This window comes from Monodelphis domestica, chromosome 1 (assembly GCF_027887165.1).
Source record: "Monodelphis domestica isolate mMonDom1 chromosome 1, mMonDom1.pri, whole genome shotgun sequence".
Taxonomy (NCBI): Eukaryota; Metazoa; Chordata; class Mammalia; order Didelphimorphia; family Didelphidae; genus Monodelphis; species Monodelphis domestica.
In genome coordinates, this window is record NC_077227.1 from 760612922 (window position 1) to 760636369 (window position 23448).

Consider the following 23448-nt stretch of genomic DNA (forward strand, 5'->3'; position numbering starts at 1 on the left):
TTAAACAATCTGATGATGAGACAACCTCACAATTCATGGATAAGCTCATTGAGCTTGGGGGTTGGTACCTGAACCTTGATATTTCTAAAGAAAGGAATATTAAGCAAATGAGGCAGCACTTTGTCAACAACTCTTGCTGGGTGGTCTAGCATTGTTTTAAAACACATTGCCTACTGTGACCTCAGATGGATCTTTATGAATTGAGGAGAACTGCTGTCAATGTCTCTACAACCCCCAAAGAAAAACAGGAAGAGACTAATAATTTCATGGAAACCATGCCAAAAACAACAACTTACTTCTTTGAGTGAAAGGATTAGTAAATACTATCCACTTGAAAAATTCTTATAGGAACAATTATAGAAATAATAATTACAATAATGATTTGTGAGATTTAAAATGGTTGAGGTCATAAATTGTAGTGGTTAAAATAGTGGAAGATATAAATTGTGATAGATATAAGAGAGGGTAAGTTTGACTGCAGAAATATGTTTCACTACAGTGTCTTGGGTTTAAAATCAAATATAAGGTGGTCGCCAGGGAAATATTCCCAATTACTCAAATACCCAAGTCAATTGGGTTTTATAGAGATTTTAATTAACAATACAATGAGTAATCAAAGAAAGAGAGAGAGAGTAAGAAAGGAATAAGTATGAAGGGCCTCAAGCCAATATGGCCTACACCTGAGTCTTAAAAGAGAAATCAGTCAGTTTTTTTATAACTCACCATAAGATCTGTCTAAGTAAGGATTTCTAATGACACCAGGCCAGAAGAAGCATCTCAGCTGCTTTCACCACCTCCCTCCTCCATATGAATGTTTCAGAATCAGTCTCCTCAGAATGAGTCTCTCCAATCTGAATGTTTCAGAATGACCCCCAGCTCTTCCCTGAGCTCTTATTTTTAAGGGCAAAATCTTCTCTGTCACCTCCCCTAAGTCCTTATATCTACCAATCACTGTAGATGTTTCTAAAGGACTGCCCATTTTGAATTCACAGCTGAGTAGTTTTAATCTCTTTAGTAAGTGAGGAAAAAAATGCTGCTATGTTGCTGTGTTGACAAATTTCATTAGAGAAAACCTCTGAATAAGTTATCACCCTTTTAGGTTTAAGTAGTTTACAAGTTGCCCCACCTTTATAGGTACTTAGTATCCCACTGTATCAATTCTAAAACAGTCATGACTCAAAGAACTTCCTGTCCCTATCCACCGCTGCCCCCCCCCCCCATTACTGAGAACCATGTAACATTTAAGGTTAACAACTATTGTGATTATCTTTTGGACACTGGAGCTTCCAGGTCTGTATTGAAGGGTACACCCAATTCAGATTGCAGTTCCATTGGCTCAATATATGTAGAGGGGGTTTTAGGGACACCCCTAAAGGTTTTAAGCTTTCCCCTCGAATAGTGTCCCTAGGACCCCTTAGTGTGAAACACTCTTTCCTCTTAATGTCTGGCTCCACCATAAATTTGCTGGGCAAAGATCTTTTATACAAACTTAGAGCCACAACAACTTGCTCTGCAGATAGCTCTAGGTCACTGGAATCATAATTCCCTGTAAATCTGAATACAATATGTCCAACTTGCCTGTTAAAAAGCCAAAATTGGGGCTCGATGGCAAGCATCTCTATTGATTTGTCCAGGATTTGAGAGCTGTGAACAATCACGTTATAAAGAGACACCCTCTAGTTTCCAATACAAACACTTTTATTTCTTCTATTCCTAGTACAGCTACATACTTTACAGTAGTGGACTTGTGCTCAGCTTACTTTTCTATGCCTATACATGAAAATTCCAGGCATATCTTTGATTTCACCAGAAAGGGTTCTCAGAGAAACTGGCCTCGTTTGCCTCAGAGGTTAGTGGAGAGCCCAACTTTGTTTACATAATTCTTATCTGTTGATACTGTGAATTTTAAAAGTGTCCATCTTGGTCTAGCACCCAAAATTGTGCACACCCACTACACAGGCATGTGCTAGTCAATGACAAATCAGAAATAACTAACTGCCCACCTGGGCTGTCCTAAGCCAAGCTTGAGCCACCATTGGCACTTGTGAGGCACAGGAAGTGACAGAGAGAGCAGCCTCGGGAATTCGCTCACTTCCTATGGACAGGGCGAGATGGCAGTTCATGTGAGGAGCTTGGACAGGGAGGAGGCCCGCAAACAGCTTCTCTTCAGATCGGTCATGTGAGTCAAGGACTGATTCCTTCCACCTTGGCCCTTTGGGCCTAAACTCCCTCTGCCTTGGTCAGAGGTTGAGTAACCCCTTTCCCTTTTCTCCTCTCTCCTTCTCTCCCTCTCCTTTTCCCTACTCCCATTGTGATTAAACCTCCATAAACTCCATTCTGACTTGATTGTTTCATTTTAGGAATTTCATAAGTAAATTCCTTGGCGGCCCTTGTTCAATATTACAACAATCTAAAAAGGTGAAATTTTCACTACAACAATACAGATGTCATAAAATTTTAATACAGCTTTTTAATTCAGTATATGGATGATTTGTTCTCGGCTTCACCAAATGCTGAAGCATGCCAAGAAGATAGCAAGCACCTCCTTTTAGAGCTACATAAGAGAGGCCACAAAGTCTACAAAGACAAAGTTCAGTGGTGTCTCTCCCAAGGTACAATATGTAGGCTTCATTTTTATTACTAGGTCCTGTTTAATTTCTCCTAAGCATGTTGAAAATATCTAAAAATTAAGTGCTCCTACCACTAAAAAGCAATTGAGCGCGATTCCAGAAGCAAAGGGATTTTGTTGGCAGGGGACCCCTTGCTATGGGGAAATAACTAAACCCCTTGTATCACTTACAATAAATTCAGTACCTGAACCACTTAAATTGGAAAAGGAACACCTGAAAGTTCTTTCAAATTTAAAAAAGCTATCCTGTCTGCCCCTGCTCTAAACATCCCAAATGATGATAAATCATTTACCTTATATGTCCATGAACAAAAAGAGGTGGCTTCAGGTGTTCTAACTCAACTTTTGGGATCTGATCAACACTCAATAGCCTATTATTCGGCCCAGCTAGACCCAGGAGCTTCAGGAGCACCACATACAAACATGCCTTTGAGGAGTAGCAGCCACAGCTTTATTAGTAAGCAAATATGCTGATCTAGTATTGGGATGCTCTCTGACCATAATGTGTCCATACGAGGTCAAAGCATTGTTATTAAGATAAAGGACACAGACATTTACTGAACAAAGGATTACAAGATATGAGAGAACCCTGTTGAATAATGAACATATCATACTAAAATGCTGTAGAGTTCTCCTTGCTGATCAATCCATAATGACTTACTAGACACCCCTCTGGATAATTCGGATTCAATAGTATTCACAGATGGTTCTTCATTTATGAGGGATGGTGTGCACTATAAAACTGCAGTACTTACTGCATTTGATACTCTAGTTAGCTTTCCTATTCTCAAGTATTAAGTGCACAAAACTCATAGCTTTGAAACAGGCCTGTATCATTGCAAGGATAAAAAGGTCACAATTTACAAAGGCTCCCGCTACATATTTGGCATGTCATACCATTGGCATGTTATGGTTTCAGAGAGGATTCTTGACATTGGCTGGAAAAATGTATTGCCAACGCAAACCTTATTACTGAACTTCTCTGCCATCCAGCTCCCCAGATCCATAGGTGTCGTTCAATGCTCTGCACACACAGGGGGCACTGACCTCGTCTCCGTGGCAAATAGCCACGCAGATATAGCCAAACTAGAAGCCTTAGAAGGACCTGAATGAATTGTGCCACTAAAAATGACTGATGATTTGGATCTATCCCTTTCCTATAATGACAAGGAAGTGGGGAAAACTGAAGGAAAAGTTTAAAGCCAAACAGATGAATGGAGTAGGGGTACCACCAGGGGGCAAACCCATGCTCCCTAGAGCCTTCAATAATCAAATCTGTCACTCCATTCACAAATATGGTCATTTCGGAACACAAGGCATTGCAGGCTGTTAAAATTATGGATAGCACCTGGAATAACAATTGCCTCTAAAATATGTACAGCTTGTCCTACATGCCAGGTCTTTAATCAACACACATTTCAAGAAAAAGCCGATGGTGGACATCTTGTTTACACACTGTTTGAGCATTTACAAATTGACTTTATCTCTATGCCAAAAGATGGACAGTGGACATTTTGTCTGGTCATAGCCAGAAGCTATTTCCTACTGCTCATGCCACAGCGGCTTTTGTTGCCAAAGTCCTTTTGAAAGAAATTATTCCTCGTTTTGGCCTGCCAGCACGTACTGATTCAGATAAAGGAAGTTATGTTATTGATTCAGTCTTATCTCAAATGTCTTCGTGTTTTGGGGATTACTCCTAAATTTCATACACCATCGCCTCCCCAGAGATCTGGCCAAGTTGAAAGAATGAATAAAGAACTTAAAACCATGACTAGCAAATTATGCACACTCATTTAACGTGGCCCAAAATTCAACCTCTGGCCCTACTTTATCTAAGAAGCAGACCCATCTCACCACTGGAGATGCCATTTGGACAGCCACCATTTGTTCAGGCACAACCATTTATCCCTGCCTACAACCTCGTTGTGAAGAGGGGATACAACCATTGTGACATACATCAGACAATTACAAACAGAATTGCGAGAACTCCACGACTCTGGAGCTGCTGTTCAGGCAGGCCCCACTGACTTCTTGCTTCATGATTTAAACTCAGGTGATAGTGTGTACATAAAGAATTCCAAATGGCCTGGGTTTACAATCTGCTTATGACAGACCATATCAAGTCCTACTGACTATACCAGGAGCCATAAAAACTGGAGAAAGGGACTTGTGGAATCAAAGCCATGTAAAACGAGTGCCTTTCGTTAATAAATAATTGCTTGTGCTGATTGTATTTGACTACTGATTGTGATAAGATATCTTTATTACTGGATTTGTACTATTTTGTTGCACTTTATTTGGCTGATCCTTGTACTTGAATAAATTGCCCTTGTAGGGCAAAACATACTACCTCAAAGAAGAAAATCTGTATTAGCAACCTATATTGACTTGATGTGTCTTTTGAAACATTTTGTACCTTTTCTAATTTCTTTCTATTTTCTTGAATGTATTACTGATTTATCTTCCTCATTTGCACTCAGACTGTGGATCATGGTAAGTCAGAGAGGAAATGAATCTTATATTTTGAAAACTAGCCTCTATGCTTTACCTCTGTAATTGTGAAATGTAAGCAATTTTAGTATTTTTGTTTTCTTCCTACATTGGCCACAGTATTTTATTTTTTCTCTCATTTTTTGTATTTAAAGCACATGTCACTAGTATTTAAAAGAACTTTTAAAATTATTTTTACTTTTTGCAGAATATGCTAAGATGTCCATTTACATAGCATACAAAAGCATACCCAAAAAGCATTAGACTATGACAACCTGCCACTAGTTATTTAAATATTATGAGCCTTTTGATTGATGACTATATCTAATCCAAGTAGAAATAGACCACAAAGGAGCACAGATTTTGACCTGCAAAGTCCCCAAAATGCACAAAAGGTAAAAGAAAGCAAGTCAATCCTATGAGGATTGATGACATTCTGCACGAAAAAGCACAATAACTTGATCATGTGTGAGACTTGAGGTTGAGGCTGTTTAACACATGTTAAACGCAGGACTTCCTTGTACCACACTCTATAGCAAGCACATAACATCGATTGTTCTGGCTCCATTATCCTGAAAAGCAAAGAAAAGGGTCGAAGTGGGGAAGGCTATTTCCCATTTGTTTCAAAATCTAGTCTCTTTTTTTCTATTCTTTTTCATGATGTGACAACTTACTGTAGTCCAGACTGATAAATTGGGTTAGTGATTGTTATTGCACGCTTATGGGACATGGATCGCTATAAGAACCTGTTGTGATTTGTGAATTTTTTCTTTTTACATTTTTCCCAAAACTTTCAAGTTTTTAAAAAATATTCTATATTTCATTCAAGTTTTATTTTTAAATTCTTTGGATTCTTTGACGGTTTTGATAATTGACTCATATAGCCTTATGACTCGACCACGTATCCCTGTTGTGTAATTCCTATGTGTCACCCTGTACCCTCCTTTTATTATTTATTAATTATTCACCTCAGGGGGAGGGGGGACTATGCTATTTTTGTGAACTTTGATTTGAATTTTGGCCTAATTTAAAACAAGAGACTACCTTCCAGCATCCAGAAGGTGAACAACGAAGATTCCCGCAGACACCAAATGCTACACCAGAAGATCCAGAGTGAACATTGGGATGTGAAGTTGAACTATGGGGGTTTGAAATGCTTTTGATTTGAATGTACACTCTTATGCCAAAGGTGACTGCCTCCTAATTGGTTTTGTCAATGCACCCAATATTGGTTTTTTAAACTTTATTTCCTTCTTATCCCCAAATTATTGTAATTTCCCTTTTAGAACTGCAATATTTGTATGTACCTCTAGTTAAAGTTATAAGTAGGTTAGGTTGTCATGATCCATTCAGGAGACTGATCTCCCAAAGGATCACAGAGATGAAGGTATTAATTAGAACGTTGTGTCCAGGACTACATTTCACACAATCCCCTTTCAAGTACATGCATGATTACGTTGTTCGTGAGGCTCCGGGCTCTCTCTTTTCCACTTGGAGGCTAGAGGAGTTCTTTCAGTGCTCTGGCCTTTGTACTATCCCTTTGCCTCAAGTTCAATATTTAATAAATATTACTAAATAATACTTGGAGTATGGGACATTAATTTTTAAAATATACACTATGTGACCCTGGGCAAGCCACTTACCCCCAATTACCTACCTCTGGGCCACCTTCTGCCTCACAACAGATGCTTACCACTAATTCTAAGACAGAAAGTAAAGGACTATTTCTAAAGTCTACAGCTGCAGGAATCCTGGAGGCCAGGTTCCCTAGATCCAAGAATACAGACCAGGGAGTAATGAATAGGAAGATGAGAAAGAAGGTTTTGAACACCAAACAGAATGGCTTGCATTTGATCCTGGAAGGAATCGGAAGCCATTGGGGCTGACAGAGTAGAGTGACACAATCAGAACTGAGCTGTAGGAAAATCACCCTGGTGGGAGAATGGAGCAGGCCTTGGAGTGGGGAGAGCCTTGTGGCAGACAGACCCAGCAGCAGGTTGTCTTAATAGTCCAGGAGGGAGGTGATGTCGGCCTCCACCAGGAGGATGGCAGTGACACAGGACAGAAGGGGGCGTATTGGAGAGATGCTACAAGGGTGAAAGTGGTCCTGGTGCCATATTGGATATGTGGTTATGGGACGGGAAGGAGTCAAGGGGGGCTTCTCAGTTTGGGCTCAGAGGGACAAGGAGGAGCTATAGAGAAGGTGGGGTTCTCTCTAGGTGAGAGAGAACAATGTGTTTGGGACACACTGAGCTCAAGATGTCTCCTGGTCACCTAGTGTGAAATCCCTGTGAGGAAATTTGAGATGAAAGACTGGAGGTCAGCACAGAAATGAAGGCAGAACATGTAGATCTGAAACTCATCAGCAGAGGGATGATGCTGCCTCCCTGGTAAGTGATGAGATCACCAAGTAAAGAAATTCAGAGGGAGGAGAGTTGAGGGCCAAAGACAGGACTGGGGGAACTCCTCACCCTCACCCTACTGTTACAAGATCTAGAGGAGGAACCAGCAGAGAAGACAGAGAATCACAGGACAGAGAAGTGGGAGCTAAATGAGGAGAGAGAGAGCCGTGTCCTAAAATCCTAGAGAAGAGAATATCAAGGAGGAGAGAGCGGGCCCAAAGCATTAAAGACTGCCTGAGAACACTGAGGGAAGGAGGGCTCAGAGGGTGGTCTCTTATCATCTCAGAGAGAGAAGGCAAAGCCTGAGAAGATGGAAAAAGGAGGGAGGTCCTACCTTGAAGTGGAAGGAAGTTCCACTGATGAATGTTCTTGTGGGTAAAGGGAGACGAGGACTCACACGGAGGCCAGAGAGACTTGGTGCCGGCAGGGACCATATTTCCTGGCAAAGGCAGAAGAAAATAGAGAGGTTAACTGTGACACGTGAAAGATGAAATGTTTGAGGAATCAAAGCTCTGTTCTTCTGAACACATCCATTTATTAAAGCAGTGTAGGCCAACTGCCAGACCAATAAGGACCAGGCCCTTTCCTGGGCTTAGGGCTGGACCTCAAAATCAGGGGGGAAAGAGATTCATTTACCTTGAAAGAGATGAATAAATCGGACCGATGAATGCAAAGGAAACAATCCATTGTTGGGTCATCTGCTTTCAAATTGGAGAAAAGATTAAGGGTTTGCCACGTCAGTAGAGGGAAGAGAGACAGAGGAAGTTCCAAGAAAAGGGGTCCCCTCCTTCCCAATATCTATAAACAATTGGAAGCAATGCCTAGTTGATCAATACAGACCCTGTTTGCGGATAAGACCCATTGAGAGTCTGGGCCCGTTTCCCAGCAGGCGGGGAGGTATAAAGAATGCCACGCAGCTTTCTCCCAGTTCTCCCGACGGCCTGACCTTTCCTCACCCGACAGAATTTGGACAGGCTCCCCACGGAATGGAAGGGAACAGAGCCAGCTCTAGCACTGAGGCACAAAATGAAGAGTGTTTCCACAATTCGCCCCTCCATGCCCCAAACCTCTCCCTCCGTCCAAGAGGGCATCAGCTCAGTAGGTGGCACAAGGCTGGCGTGCGCCAGCTGCTTCACGCCCCACAGGAAATGCTCAGACCAAGCTTCCTGGAATCCTGAGAACAGAGAGGTTCTGGAAGCCGCCGCTGGGCCGGCCTCAGCGTTGTGCCCTGCTTGGCCAATGACTGTTGCATGAATTGTGAACTATGAAATCATGTTTTCAGAACTTTTTCCTTATCTTGCTCTCTTGTTTCCCCCTTTTCCCAATCCTTGATAATACCCGAAGCACAGGAAATCCGCATTTACGCTCTTGACGTGAAGGAGCAGCACGCAGTATCTATGAGCACCGGCGGCTGTGCGTACCCCAAAGCTCTAGGCCTCGGAAGCCTGCCGTAGATGATGAACGTCCGGGGCCGCAACGAGCGGCTGTGTCCGATTTCAGAGACGGGAACGACGGAGGCGACATACGGCGACGAGCGGCACGAGGTCAGGAAGGCCCGCACCGATCCAGGAGGACGGACGGGCGCGAACCTCGTGGGAGAAGCGAGGCTGCGGCGCCTGACCCATGCCAAGACGCAGGCGTCCTTGCGCGACTAAGTGCCTCAGCCTGGCTGTCGGCCCGGCTCCCCGTCCCCGACGGCGAAGGTCAACTCAGAGCAGGCGATGGTTTTCCCATTTGCCGTGGAAATCCATCCCTTCTCTCATCCTTGGGCCATTTCCTGTCGTCCCGGCTGCCAATAGGGAAGGTGCGTTATGGCTGCCTAACGGGCGAGCGGGAAAGGATGACAAGGACGAGCTGGAGACGTATCCTCTTTCTGACTCAGAATCTTATAGACATCAGATTTCCATTTCTTATCATTTCTGTACTCCTTGTTTTATACAGAATTTAATTTCTGCTCTTTTAGTTGGGACAATTGTTTCCCACACCTCACAAGTCAGCCGTGCACCTCAGGGTGATTCTGGTGTTGGCCAACACCCTCCTCAGGTGGGGACTGTGCCATTAGCCTAAAACCCAAGATTTAAAACCTTTGGGAGACATTCCAAGAAGAGAAGCGTGCCAACATCCCGAATGAAGAAAGGGACCCTTTTGGAGAAGGTGCTGCCAACCCCGATCCAGCACGAACGGAACTCGAGCGGGCTTGAGCCCTTCTTCGGAAGCAAACTCGCGGCACAGGGGACGGCCCCCCGTTGGCAACGGGCCTATCCGTCCTCGCCGGCTCCTTCCTCTCACACTTCCCTTTCGTTTCCAACGCTCAGCACCTCCTCTTAGAACGTGAAAGACGGCACGTGCTTGGAGCCAGAAGGTCTTTCAGAGGTACACGAGAGGTCCATCGGAACGCTCCGTAACCAGAGTGGACGTCCACGAACTTCACTCAAAGAGAGGGGGCAGAGCTCGCTCACCGGCGGTGAGGGAGATGACTGACGGTTAGGACACTGGTCAGGACTTGGAATGAGGAAGAGACTTTAAACCTATGCCCAGCTATTTCCATTAACAAAGTGTGTAAAAAACCATAGCTGTAAATATGTGAACAGCCCCAAATGGTCAATGGGTGGATGACAAGGCCACCAACAATGCACGAGTGTCACAGCTTTCACACATCTCCAAAGCGATCATTTTCTCTTTTCTGGCACAATGGCCAAATGCACAGGCATGAGAGGGGGCCTCAGAGGTGTTTTACTTTGCAGTTCTAGGACACAAATGCTTAGCCAATCTCTAGAGAGAGACCATGACCCAAAATGGAAACATTTGATTACTAAACTTCAGCACAGAATCTTAACGCCTCTTTGCCTTGGTTTCCTCAACTGTGAAATGATGAGAAGAAGAAATTTCACCCCAGAGGTCATTACGCAGATTGCTGAGAGCGAATTTTTAGGAATACACACAGCAATCCAGGCTGTCTGCGTCCCATTCTTTGCCACCGAGCCCGATGCCTTTCTCATAAGCCCAGGATGTTTCCCTCAGGACCTTCCAAACCCCATTTTCAAAAGAAAACTCCCAGGCCTTCCAGAAGCCTGACCGTTTCTCTTCAGCCTGTCCACCAAGGGAAGGACGAGACCAGAAGAATTCAAGAGAGAAGGAATGTCCCCAGCTGCTGGCCAAGAGTAGTCAAAGCACCTCTCCTGACAAAAAGACCCCATTCCTGTGCGAGGGCCCATCCTGGGGTCACCCGAAACTCCTTGGACTCTCTCCGGGTCAGGGAGCTCAGTGTGGGGCGGACACACTGGAATGGCTCTCTGGGGGGCTTCCCCAGCCACCTGATTCTGGCTATCACTGGCAAGGACCCTGTCAAGATTAAAATGAACTCTCCCCTGATTGTGAAAATGAAATGAACTCCCTTGCCCATGTTCTTAGGGTCAATCACAAAAGGTATAAACAACCCATTCACACTTGAGTGGGGGAGGTCCGTGATCCACGTGCGCAATAGGGAGTGACAATTCAGAATTAAACTGACTGCCCCAACTGTGATTGGTCGGCGTAAGATTAGGGGAAAGCACAGGAAGTGACACAAAAGAAAGTGCCTTTACAACTTCCTGAGTGGAGTTTTTACTTGGAGTTCTCCTTGGAGTGGAGGCTGAAGAAGAATCTGCTGCCTGGACCTGAGACCCGGCTGCTGCTGAGGCTGTTCTTAAATCTCTTCCTCTGGACTGACACGTGCCGAGCAAAAAGGCTGCCTCCGTTCATATTGAATTTTCTGAAGAGAGCAGCCTCAGGAGAGACCTACCTCGTCACATCCCCAGGTCTTTGACTACAAGGGCCAATGCCTCTTCCCGAAGGACTAACTCTCCTTGCCCAGGTCGAGCCAGGGGCCAGGAGCAAATGACTTAGTGCTTAGCCTAGAGATCTTACCCTATCCTCTCTCTGATTTGCTTACTTCACTCTTCCTATATTTAGTAAATAAACTATAAATCAATCTCTTTGGAATTAATATAAATTCTTGGTGACCATATTTTTAAATATAATCCAGTCCAACCTTTTTAATAAATAACCCCTTTCCCCCCTTACAACCCTGACCATTCCTACAACAGGTTCCACTGGCATATACTGACCTGCCCAGCCTCTTTCTCTTCGCTCACACCTCCTTCCTCCTCCTATGAGCCAGGGAGACTGGGTTCCTGACTCATAGGACCTTCTATGGTCTGTGAATTTCAAAACTGCTCCACCCTAATCAGGCCATTCCTTAGAAGATGGGATTTAGCTATTTCCTGATCAATAACAATAGAGACACTTGGAATAACAGACTCATGTCGGGGGAACTACAGTCTCCACCCTACTCAGGGTAACAAGATCAGGAAGGGCTGCAGCAAAACTCAAGATTAAATTATTTGAGAATATGGCCTTCAACAGACATGTGCAGAGAAGGACAGACCTCTGGGCGGTCCTAGGTCAAGCGAGAGCCACCATTGGCTCATGTGAGATGCAGGAAGTGAGGTAGAGAACAGCCTCTGGAGTTCTCGGGACTTCCTGTGGAGAAGGCTAGAGTTCACTTAGATCCTGGAGCTTGAGCTTGGAGGAGCCACAGACAGCTTTCCTTCAGATTGGTCATGTGAGTGATAAGGACTGAACCCTTTCTCTGCCTTGGCTTTCCAAGGCCTTAACATCTGCTTTGGCTCACCTGAGCCAGAGTGGTTCTGAGTTAAACTTCTTTCCTTCTCTCTCTGTCTCTGTCTGTCCCTCTGTGTCTCTGTCTGTCTGTCTGTCTGTCTGTCTGTCTCTCTGTCTGTCCCTCTGTCTGGTTGTCTGGCTCTCTCTGTCTGTCTCTCTGTGCCTCTGTCTGTCTGTCTCTCTCCCTCTCATATTTTCTTCCTCCTGTTGTAATTAAATCACCATAAAAATTTGGCAGCTGACTTGGGTATTTTATTATTTCAGATTTCCCTTGGGACCATTTAAATTTAGATTTTTTCAGTCTCAACCATAATATTTACCCTTTAAAGGTCTGATTCTGGGCCTTTCCAGAGACTGTCTGTCTCCTTGACGGGAATGTTCTTCCTCCTGTCTCTGCCTCTGTCCTCGGAGCTTACTTTGAGTGCCAGCTGAATCCTCCCCTCAGGAACCAATGATCTCCCTAGAACCCTGAGCCGTCCCTCCCACAATGCCTCCCTAAATCTTGCCTGCAGAGCTGGTCTGGACACAGTAGCTGAGCACAGTCAGACTAGAGGGGGCCTGGAGGGTGGCTGATGGCTTCTTCCTTCCTTTGGGCAGAGCATTGCCTGGCACACACCAGGGTTTTCCTACACACTGGCTGAGTTGGGCTAAGAAGGGGGAGAGAAGAAGGAGCCAGAGAGACCTGGGAAGACTCAAGGACTTGGGGCAGAAAGCAGTGAGCAGCACCAGGGCACAATGTCTTCCCTGAGGATAGCACAGAACACGGGGACACCCTCAGGCTCTGCTCCAGGGCAGACTCAAGAGGGAATAGATGATAACAAAAAGAGAAAGAGGGTGTGAGTGTGGCCAGGCAAGCAGAAAGAGCAAAGACATGATCCCGAGACAGGGAAAAAGAAGGAATCAGTGGTTATTCTCAGCGCTTACTTGTGTCCAGGGCCTGGCGTGAACTTTTCGGGTCTGAGCTTCCCAAGGGCCAAGGAATCAAAACCAAAGCCGAGAAGGGCTGTTCCTCCTGCCTTGGATGTGGGGACTAGTGGCCTAGTAGGAAGGAGGGAGCAGCTTCCCAGCCTCAGCCTCCCAGGCTGAGGAGGCTCTGATCTAGGGCTAGAATGCACTTACCTGGGCTGGGAGTCCGTCTCTCTCAAAGGTCATCTCTGGGACTCCAGGCTCCCTGTAGAGGCAGCAAAGTAGCCCCAGTGAGTCCATTTGCTGAAGTTCCTCCATCTTTTCCCAGGCTTGTCTCTCTAAGAGTTAAATTAGGAGTTTTGACAAAATAAGGGAGCAGCTTTTAATTAAAATAGAGATAGTAAAAGAATATAGCAAAATGAATATAGTAAAAGAAATACAAGAAAAAGGTAGAGAAAGAAAATTTCTATTTCTATATAAATGTATTTTATGTATTTCTATATAATATCAATACTAGTTATCCTAAAACCACTTAAAACTGCCTATATCTACCTATATTTACTGCAATGACAACCATCCCACAAAGTTCCAACCCAATCTAGCCCAATCAAAACCAACTCAATCAGTGTTTAATCCAAAAGGTCAGTCAACAAAGACCAGCCACCTTCTGAAAATTTCGAGAAAGAAAAATACCTAACAGCCCCAACCAAAACCCAAAAGCCCTCTAAAGGCAAAAGCCAAAAACTCCTCTCGGTAACCTCAGTCCTGCCTTGATATTTCAGCAACTAACTACCAACCAACCCAACACACAGCAGCAACCTTGCCCCCAAATACCAGCCCTGGTCAGAGGCGGATAACTTGGGGCCCACCTAAGATAAAGCTCTGAGTGCCCTCCTTCAAGAGGTTGAAAACTCAAGTCTACTTGAGAACAAGCCCAAGTACCCTCTCCCTCTCCTTCTTTAGGCCTCTCAAACTAATACATATCTTTGCTGGCAGACACTGTTGCTGAGCATTCCATGAACCTGGATGATGCCTGAATCATTATCTTACCCCAGGTGCCCATCTACATTTCGTGGAACTATTCATCTCACCCTAATTCCTGGAATACTTATCCTGCACCAGGTGTCACATCTATCTACCATCCTTGTTGCACTTTCCCAAGGACCCATCTCAAAGGAATGCTTTCATTTTCCGTGATCTATACCCATAAAAGTTATTAGCACCTTGCAATAAACCATATTTGCCTGCCATCAGCAAGGAGAAACCCTTCAAACTCCAATCTTTTGCATTTTCTAGGTATTTTCCCTCATCCTTACCTGGGGAACTCTGGTCCCAATCCTGGTTTTTTACAAGCCCTAAATATCAACAACTGACAGACCAACCAACAGAAGCTGGCCTCCTTTTATACCCTTTTCCTACCTCACTTCCTGTCTCTATGGGTTTTCCTTCCTGTATCTGTGAACCGGTTAATCCCTATGGTAAGAGGATGTCCAGGTCCCCAGTTAAATTAAAAAAATAAAGAACTCCTTTTTATATCTCCACACTTTTTGGCCTGCTGAATGGAGCTCCAGCCAAAGCTCTTCCCAACAGGCCTCCCTTGGCCCAGGGAATGTCTGACTTCTCTGCATTTCTGAGCAGCAAGAGTTGGCCTGGAGCCCTCCTCCTGAGGCACTCCCTCCTTCTTTCCCCCAGTGTAGACAAGCTCATCTTCCTCACCGCCTTTGGGCTCCCTCTCTGGCCCAATGGCTCTTGGCTGTGCCTCAGAAGAAAGCTGCCCTGATCTCCATCCTAGCTCGGGATCTGGCTCAGCCCCATCCCTCCTGGGGCCAGGCCTGGGCCTCTGCACCCTGAGCTGGGAAGTAGAAGGGATCCAGAGGGCACAGGTTTCCCCTAATCTTCACAGCTCCAAGGCTGGCCCACAGAGATTTATATGGGCTGAGGGGCCACAGGAGTCACCCAGGGTGAGGCCTGCCCTTGGGAGAGAGCCGGCTTGGGAATAGAAGAGGTCAGTAGGGCCAGATGAGCCCCTCCCTCTGTTCCTCCTCTTCTCCCATCCTCCCAGACCCCCAAAAGGCAGGAGGGCCTTGGGATCCCAGATTGGGTGGGCCCAGGCAGAGCCTCCAAATTTAAGTGTGGGAGCCCAAATGCTCCTGGCAGGGAAGGGGCCTGGGGGCTGTGCCAGAAGGGGGAGCAGGGAAGGCACACGGTCCAACAGAGCTCCTCAAAAGGAGGGCACGGATGCTGGAGACTCGAGTGTTCTCAGGAGCTGATAGCCTGGGGAAACAGGAGGAAGGGGTGCTGGGGTCTCCCTCGGAGCTGGGGAGGGTGCCCGGGACCCTCTGACCTAGCTGAGGCTGGGAATCCCTAAAGGAAACTGGAGCCGGGGAGCAGCCCAAGGGCCAGGGGGTCAAAGACGGGGGCCAGGAAAGAGCTTTGGCCCTTGAAGGGGTTTGGGGGCAGGAAGGCCGAATTCAGGGATCCTCCCAGAGGAATCTCTTAGCAGAAGCTGGGGGTCAGGAATCCCTGGGTCCCTGGAATGGTCCCTCTGTCCCCCTAGACCTCTTCCAAGCCTCCAGACTCCACCTCAGGGTTGGGATTCTCCCTGGGACACCACTATGCCCCCCTCCCCCTGCATCCAGCACCTCCTTGGCTCACACACCATCCTGGGGATACCCCCCTGCTCTCCCCTCCCCCAGGCAGCCTAGATACAGCCTGAGAGAGGTGGGGGCAGCGGGGAGCTCCTGGGGGAGAGCAGGGCCCCCATGGGGGAAGGGGCTGAGGGACTGTGAGGGCCACAATGAGGGGCCAGGGGGGGGGTTCTGGGGGGCTGGAGCCATCTGATGGGGGGTCAGTGAGGGTGTGGGGAGGAGGAGCAGGTGAAGGAAGGGGAGGGGGAGAACCAGGAACAGGGCCTGCCTGTGGTGAAGCCGCCAAGGTGGTCCCAAACTGACAAGAAACAGGCCCAAAGCCCGACCACCTGCTGGAGGCCCCACTGGGCTGGGGGAGGGTCATGGGGGTCCTTACTGGTGCTCCAGAGGCCCAGCCAGCCTCCAGGGGGGGATCCTCCAGCCGGGGAGCCCTTTCAGGGGGCCAGGCCAGGCTCAGGGTTCAGAGACAAAAAGGGAGCCCCCAAGAGCCCAGGAAGGGTCTGAGGCCACGCTGGAACCCAGGACCTCCCCAGGCAGGCCCGGCACTCTCCCCGGGGCTCCCATTTCCTCCAGGAGGGGAAGGCCCTCCTCCTCCCTCTGCCCCCATCCCTGACTGCAGGGCCTTCCCGGGGCTCTGCTGGCCTCCTGGGCTCTTCCCCTTCCTGCCAGCCTCCACTCAGCCCGAGATGACCTCCCTCGGCCTCCCCCTCAAATCCCCCAGGATGCTCTTCGGCCTCCCAGCCCCAATGGCCCCTCCCCCTCTGCCCCCGGACACAGGAGCCCCTTGGCCAGGAGCACTTTCTCTGGCTGTCCCTCCCCCGCTCACACCACGGCCCTCCCCGGCTTTCCTACAGTCCAAAGGACAATCTCGCCGCCTCCAGGAAGCCCTCCTGAACTCCTCTTCACTCTCCGACCTCTCTCTGGTCATTACTGCCTGTTTAGCTTGTATAGACCATACTTGGGGTGCCTGAAGCAGAGGCTGGGAGGCAGGACTCCTGGGTCCTGGCAGGGCCCGTAAAACTGCATCCCGTACTGGTCCCTCCCCCTCGAGAAAGGACATCTTAACAGGGAACAAGATCCCGAAGAGGAAGCGGGAGGCCACAGCCGACCCCTCAGACACCAGAACAGCCTGGCGGATACATTGTAGCCTGCAGTTAATTCCCACCCAGGCGCTGCTCCTCCCACTCCTTTAACCCCTTTCCGGCTCCAGCAAGCTCCGCCCAGGTGCAGCGTCCCAGGACGTGGGGGGAGGGGCGGGACTCCGGGCTTTGGGCTCCACGAGGCACAGGCGGGAGGGGGTCGGGCCCGGCAGAATTCGAACTCAGTCCAGCCTAGGGGCCCCCACATTGCACATGGCTGTACCCTGGGAGCGGGGAGTGATGTCCTCCGCCTCCCGCCCTACCGCGCAGGAGCCCGGCTCCTCTACCTCCGGCCCCTCCCACTCGGGCCCCTCTTCCCGCTGTCCCCCGGCTCCACGCGATCATTACCGAGGCCTGAGGCGCGGCGCGGAGGGAGTTCTATGGCCCGTTAAGGGGCCAAAGCGGGCAGATCTCTGGAAGTGCAGGAGGAGGGACTCAGAGCCACCTTCACTTCCTGCTTCCCAGAGGCCTCCGCGCCGCCTGCTCGGGGCCTGGTTTGCCCCGCCCCGCCTCGCCTCTTGGAGCTGACCCTCCCCCTCTCCCCCGCCTCCCTCTTCAGCCTCCAGTGTGAGCCCCGCCTCCCCCCTCCCTCCTCCTTCCTCTACACCCTCTATGGGCCAGCCCCGCCCCCGTGGCGCTGAGGGCCGGCACTGCCTAGGATCCCCTCCTAGCTCAGTTTTGGGCGCTCGAGTCTCGGGGGTTTCATGAAGAAAACGCGGCCTCGGGCTCTGCAGGCCTTGCGAAGCCACGCCCACATTTCTTTCTGCCCGCGTGGGGGTAGGTGCAGAGAAACTCTGCGGCTCCCTCACTGTCTTTGCACCAGAAAGGGCTCGGAATTCGGGACGTCTGAGGCCGCGGGAGCCTTTTCTTTCACCTGCAAACCCCGGAGAGCCCAGTGGACTAAACTAGGCAGGGGAGCACCGGCAGCGTGGCCCCTCCGAGCCCGGGGGCAGGGGGGGAGGGAGGCGGTGGAGAGGGGCGGGTCAGCCCCAAGGGGCGGGGCGATCCAGTCCCGGAACCGGCGGCACGCAGGCCGCTGGGAAGCAGGAAGTTATTATCACACCCAGCCCCGCCTCCTGCACTTCCAGAGATCTGCCCGCTTTGGCCCCTTAAGGGGCCATAGAACTCCCTCCGCGCCGCGCCTCAGGCCTCGGTAATGATTGCGTGGAGCCGCGGGACAGCGGGAAGGCGGGCCCGAGTGGGAGGGGCCCGAGGTAGAGGAGCCGGGCCCCTGCGGGGAAGGGCGGGAGGCGGAGGACTTCACTCCCTGCCCCCAGGTTACAGCCATGTGCAATGTGGGGGCCCTTAGGCTGGACTGAGTTCGAATTCTGCCTTTACGAGTCTCTCTGGGCCCGACCCCCTCCTGCCTGTGCTTCCTGGAGCCCCGCAGAACTTGGCTGGCAGGGCAGGGTTCGAACTGCCTGCGAGGTACGCTGTATCCCCGGGGCTGCTCTGGTTTCTCACAGGGGTCCGCTGTGTCTTCTTTCCTGCTAAAACGTCCTGCCTGAAGGGGGAGTCCGGGTGGCGGGGGCAGTACCGGATGCTGTTTTACCAGCCCTGTCAGGACCCAGGAGTCCTGCTTCCCAGCTCCTGCTTACAGAGTCCTCTAGGAGGATCCTTGAGCTCTGCCTTCCAGCCCTCGAGCCCTCCCAGGAGCCAAACCCCTTTCCCGGCCCCTTTCTTTGCCCCCCTGGCCCTTGGGCTCCCTGGCTCCAGTTCCCTTAAGGGATCCCCAGCCTCAGCTGGGCCAAAGGGTCCCAGGCACCCTCCCCAGCTTCTAGGGAGACCCCAGCACCCCTTCCTCCTGTTTCCCCAGGCTCAGGCGCCCCCAGGAACCCCTGAGTCCCCCCAAGGGGCTGCCCTCCTTGCCAGGAGCCCTGTTGACCTTCCCAGGCTTCCCTGCTCTGCCTGGGCCCCTCCTGTAGGGGATCCCCAGGGCTCATGGGGCTCTGGGGGGGAGAGGAGAAGAGGAGGAGCAGAAGGAGGGGCTCAGCTGCCCCCTCAGACCCTTTTCTCTTCCCAGACTTGCAGCCACCCCACCCCCACCCCCCAACTTTAAAACTACTCCACCCTATGCCTAGCGCACTTTAGAAGATCTCATTTAGCTATTTCCTGATTAGTAACAACGGAGATACTTGGTCTAACAGAATCAGGTCTTGGGAACTCTACATTGCCCCACCCTACTTAGTTTAACAAGGTCAGGAATGTCTGCACCCATACTCAAGGATTAAGTATCTAAGAAGATGGCCTTCAGCAGACATGTGCAGAAGCAGCTGACGGACCCCTGGGCTGTCCTAAGTCAAGCTAAGCTACCATTGGTACAGATGAGAAGCAGGAAAGTGATGTAAAACCAGCTGTATAGGGCTTGTCACTTCCTCCCTTCACTCCCTTTCCCTGGAGAGGTGGCTCTGGCTGGTCACTTCTTGTGAGCAGGCCTGGGTGCCAGTTTGATCCTGGAACTCAGCCTGGAGGAGCTCCCTCAGACAGCTTCCTTGAGACGGTCTTGTGGTGAGGGATAAGACTGACTTCCTTTTCCCTTGGGCTCAGGAGAGGCCCCTTTGGCCAAGGCCTTTAACTCCTGCCTGGCTCAGCCTGAGCCAGAGCAGTTTAAATTAACTCTTTCCTCTCTGTCTCTCTCTGTCTCTCTATCTCTCTGTTTCTGTCTCTCTATCTCTCTGTCTCTGTCTTTGTCTCTCTCTTCTCCTTAATGCCTTCTCTCTATATTAAAATCACCATAATTTCCAGCTGACTTGGGTATTTTGTTATTTGGGATGTCCTATGGCAACCAATAATTAATTTAGATATTAAGTCACAACACTAAATTATCCTTACGATTTTGGCTAACCACGTCCATTGTGATGAAATACCCTCAGTATTCTTAACTTTCCTAAACTTTTTCTTTACTGTGACTATCCCCAAGTTCAGCTTTTAATAGCTTAATTTGATCAGAAGTAGAAGTAAGTAAATTTGGATTTCTTTTTCCTCTCTCCTTAAATTAGCTAGAACACAGCTATTTTAAATCTTAGCAACAGGGCCCTAGGGTCCTGGCTGGGAGAGCTGTTTCTAAATCTCCTTTCCCTTAGGGAACAACTGCTTAGATTAGGAGTGAGGGAAACCTGTAGAAAGTTTTGGCCTTGTCCTCGCTCCCCACGTGTTTTGTGAAGTCCCTAGGAAAATTTTCAACAAAATAAGACCCTTGGCAGTAGAGCCATCTACTGACAAAAGGCAAAATTACAGGCAACTTAATGTTTGACTTTATAAATATGTGGTTACAACCAGTTCACAACATAGTTAACAACTGGTTTTTCAGTAAATACATTGTTCTTTTTATAGTACAAATATTGTTCTTTGTTTCATAACCCCAGACTATGTATGGCAATGGCTGTACTTCACACTGTTTCTGGTTGAGATTTTACTTGTTGTAGCTGTAATGTATTCTCTCTAAGAGAATCCTGAAAAATACCATGCATAAGATATGGTTGTTGTATTTTATCAAAGACTTTTTCTGCATCTATTGAGATAATTATGTGATTTTTGTCAGTTTGCTTGTTGATATGATCAATTATGTGGATGGTTTTCCTAATGTTGAACCATCCTTGCATTCCTGGTATGAATCCTACCTGATCGTAGTGGATAACCCTTGTGATGACTTGCTGGAATCTTTTTGCTAGTATCCTATTTAAGATTTTTGCATCTATATTCATTAGGGAGATTGGTCTGTAGTTTTCTTTCTTTTTTTTTTAACCTGCCTGGCTTTGGAATCAGTACCATGTTTCTGTCGTAAAAAGAATTTGGTAGAACCCCTTCTTGGCTTATTCTGTCAACTAGTTTGTATAATATTGGGGTTAGCTGTTCTTTGAATGTTTGATAGAATTCATTTGTGAATCCATCTGGACCTGGGGATTTTTTCTTAGGGAGTTCTTTGATGGCTTGTTCAGTTTCTTTTTCTGACATGGGGTTGTTTAGGTAATTTATTTCTTCTGCTAGTCTAGGCAATTTATATTTTTGTAAGTATTCGTCCATATCACTTATATTGCCATATTTGTTGCCATATAATTGGGCATAGTAGTTTTTAATGATTGCCTTGATTTCCTCTTCATTAGAGGTGAGGTGTCCCTTTTCATCTTGGATACTGTCAATTTGGTTTTTTTCTTTCCTTTTTTTAATTAGACTGACTAGTACTTTGTCTATTTTATTTGTTTTTTCAAAGTACCAGCTTCTAGTCTTATTTATTAAATCAATAGTTTATGACTTTCAATTTTATTAATTTCTCCTTTGATTTTTAGGATTTCTAATTTAGTCTTCATCTGAGGATTTTTAATTTGTTCAGCTTTCTTCTGAGGCACAGCCAAGAGCCATTGGGCCAGAGAGGGAGCCCAAAGTGTAAAGATTAAAATTTAGAGGAGACTGAGGCAGGTAGAAATTAGTTTCTCTCTGCAAGGAGTATTGTATTTTTAGATTTTCATTAAAGATTAAGGATTAAAGAAAATACAGGATAAGAAAACACGTGTCTAGGCCCACAGAGAGGCCTAGACACAACCTCACCTACATTATGAAAAGAGCCGTGTCTGCTTACAAGCAGAAAACAGGGAAGAAAAAAGACACAAAAGCCTTTGCAGTCAGGTTAAATACCCCATCTCATTCTCTGCCCAGGTGAGGTTACAAAGCATTCTGGGGGAGTGGAGCAAGGGCTTCTGGGGATTGAAGTCCAGATTTAAAATCCATTTTTTACAAAAGGCAGTGAGGAAGATGGGCTTGTCTACACTGGGGGAAAGAAGGAGGGAGTGCCTCAGGAGGAGGGCTCCAGGCCAACTCTTGCTGCTCAGAAATGCAGAGAAGTCAGACATTCCCTGGGCCAAGGGAGGCCTGTTGGGAAGAGCTTTGGCTGGAGCTCCATTCAGCAGGCCAAAAAGTGTGGAGATATAAAAAGGAGTTCTTTATTTTTTTAATTTAACTGGGGACCTGGACATCCTCTTACCATAGGGATTAACCGGTTCACAGATACAGGAAGGAAAACCCATAGAGACAGGAAGTGAGGTAGGAAAAGGGTATAAAAGGAGGCCAGCTTCTGTTGGTTGGTCTGTCAGTTGTTGATATTTAGGGCTTGTAAAAAACCAGGATTGGGACCAGAGTTCCCCAGGTAAGGATGAGGGAAAATACCTAGAAAATGCAAAAGATTGGAGTTTGAAGGGTTTCTCCTTGCTGATGGCAGGCAAATATGGTTTATTGCAAGGTGCTAACAACTTTTATGGGTATAGATCACGGAAAATGAAAGCATTCCTTTGAGATGGGTCCTTGGGAAAGTGCAACAAGGATGGTAGATAGATGTGACACCTGGTGCAGGATAAGTATTCCAGGAATTAGGGTGAGATGAATAGTTCCACGAAATGTAGATGGGCACCTGGGGTAAGATAATGATTCAGGCATCATCCAGGTTCATGGAATGCTCAGCAACAGTGTCTGCCAGCAAAGATATGTATTAGTTTTACTATATTCTTTTACTGTCTCTATTTTAATTAAACTAAATTGTTAATTGTTATTGACAGCTAGAAGTTTTCTTTCCTCTGATCTAAAGGGTTCATATTAATTTACAACTCTATTCTCATTCAAATGTAAATTTATTAGAAGCAGTTCTCAGTTTTGTCAAAACTCCTAATTTAACCCTTAGAGAGACAAGGCAGGGAAAAGATGGAGGAACTTCAGCAAATGGACTCACTGGGGCTACTTTGCTGTCTCTACAGGGAGCCTGGAGTCCCAGAGATGACCTTTGAGAGAGACGGACTCCCAGCCCAGGTAAGTGCATTCTAGCCCTAGATCAGAGCCTCCTCAGCCTGGGAGACTGAGGCTGGGAAGCTGATCCCTCCTTCCTACCAGGCCATTTCTGTCCCCACGTCCAGGGCAGGAGGAAGAGCCCTTCCCGACTCCTGGCTATGGCCCTTGGGCAGCTCAGACCCCAAGAGCCTGCCCCACCCCCCACACTGCCTCTCATGTCAGATTTCTCCTCATCACAAGTGAGCACTGAGGACAACCATTGACTCCTTATTTTTCCCTGCATCGGGATCATGTCTTTGTTCTCTCTGCTTGCATGGCAACGCTCACATTTTTTTTTTGGCTTATTTTTCTTCTCTTCCCTCTTGAGTCTGGTCTGGAGCAGAGCCTGAGGGTGTCCCCTGGTCTGGGCCGTCCTCAGGGAAGACTTTGTCCCCTGGAGCTGCTCCCTGGCAAATATAAGGTGGTCGCCAGGGAAATCTTTCCAATTATGAATATACCCAAGTCAACTGGGTTTTATAGAGATTTTAATTAATAATACAATGAGGAATCAAAGAAAGAGAGAAAGAGTAAGAAAGGAATAAGTATGAAGGGCCTTAAGCCAACATGGCCTAGACCTGAATCTTAAGAGAGGGAGATTCAGTGAGTCTTTTATCACTCACCACAAGATCTGTCTAAGCAAGGATTCTGGGGGACAGAGTCTCCCCAGAAGGAGTTCCAGCCAGAGTCAGCCTCCCTTGAGAGACCTCCTTAGAGATTGTCCTTCGAGAGATTCTTCTCAAGAGACCCTCCTTAGAGCCTGT

At 47.6% G+C, this 23448-nt stretch overlaps 2 protein-coding genes across 13 annotated transcripts in view; one reads left to right on the forward strand and one right to left on the reverse strand.

Annotated features, from left to right (window-relative positions):
• LOC100009932 (zinc finger protein 420-like) overlaps window positions 1-17356 on the reverse strand; it is a 50274-nt gene extending 32918 nt beyond the window's left edge. For 4 of the 6 annotated variants that reach the window (XM_056825096.1, XM_056825101.1, XM_056825102.1 and 1 more), the window contains exons 1-3: window positions 17225-17356; window positions 13303-13427; window positions 7856-7960 (exon numbers count right to left, since the gene is read on the reverse strand). In XM_056825096.1, coding sequence (XP_056681074.1) covers window positions 7856-7960; window positions 13303-13407 — 210 coding nt within the window. In that variant the 5' untranslated portion in view covers window positions 13408-13427; window positions 17225-17356. Of the gene's footprint in view, window positions 1-7855; window positions 7963-13302; window positions 13428-17224 lie in introns of those variants that run through there. The other 2 variants (XM_056825098.1, XM_056825099.1) reach the window with 2 other exon arrangements.
• Window positions 1-23448, forward strand: part of LOC103094333 (zinc finger protein 850-like) — a 293282-nt gene that overhangs the window by 120235 nt on the left and 149599 nt on the right. Inside the window, exons 1-2 of one of the 7 annotated variants that reach the window (XM_056825061.1) lie at window positions 17528-17653; window positions 22618-22669. The exons of 5 other annotated variants lie outside the window; for them this stretch is intronic. In XM_056825061.1, coding sequence (XP_056681039.1) covers window positions 22637-22669 — 33 coding nt within the window. In that variant the 5' untranslated portion in view covers window positions 17528-17653; window positions 22618-22636. Of the gene's footprint in view, window positions 1-17527; window positions 17654-17940; window positions 18305-22617; window positions 22670-23448 lie in introns of those variants that run through there. One more of the 7 variants, XM_056825060.1, reaches the window with a different exon arrangement.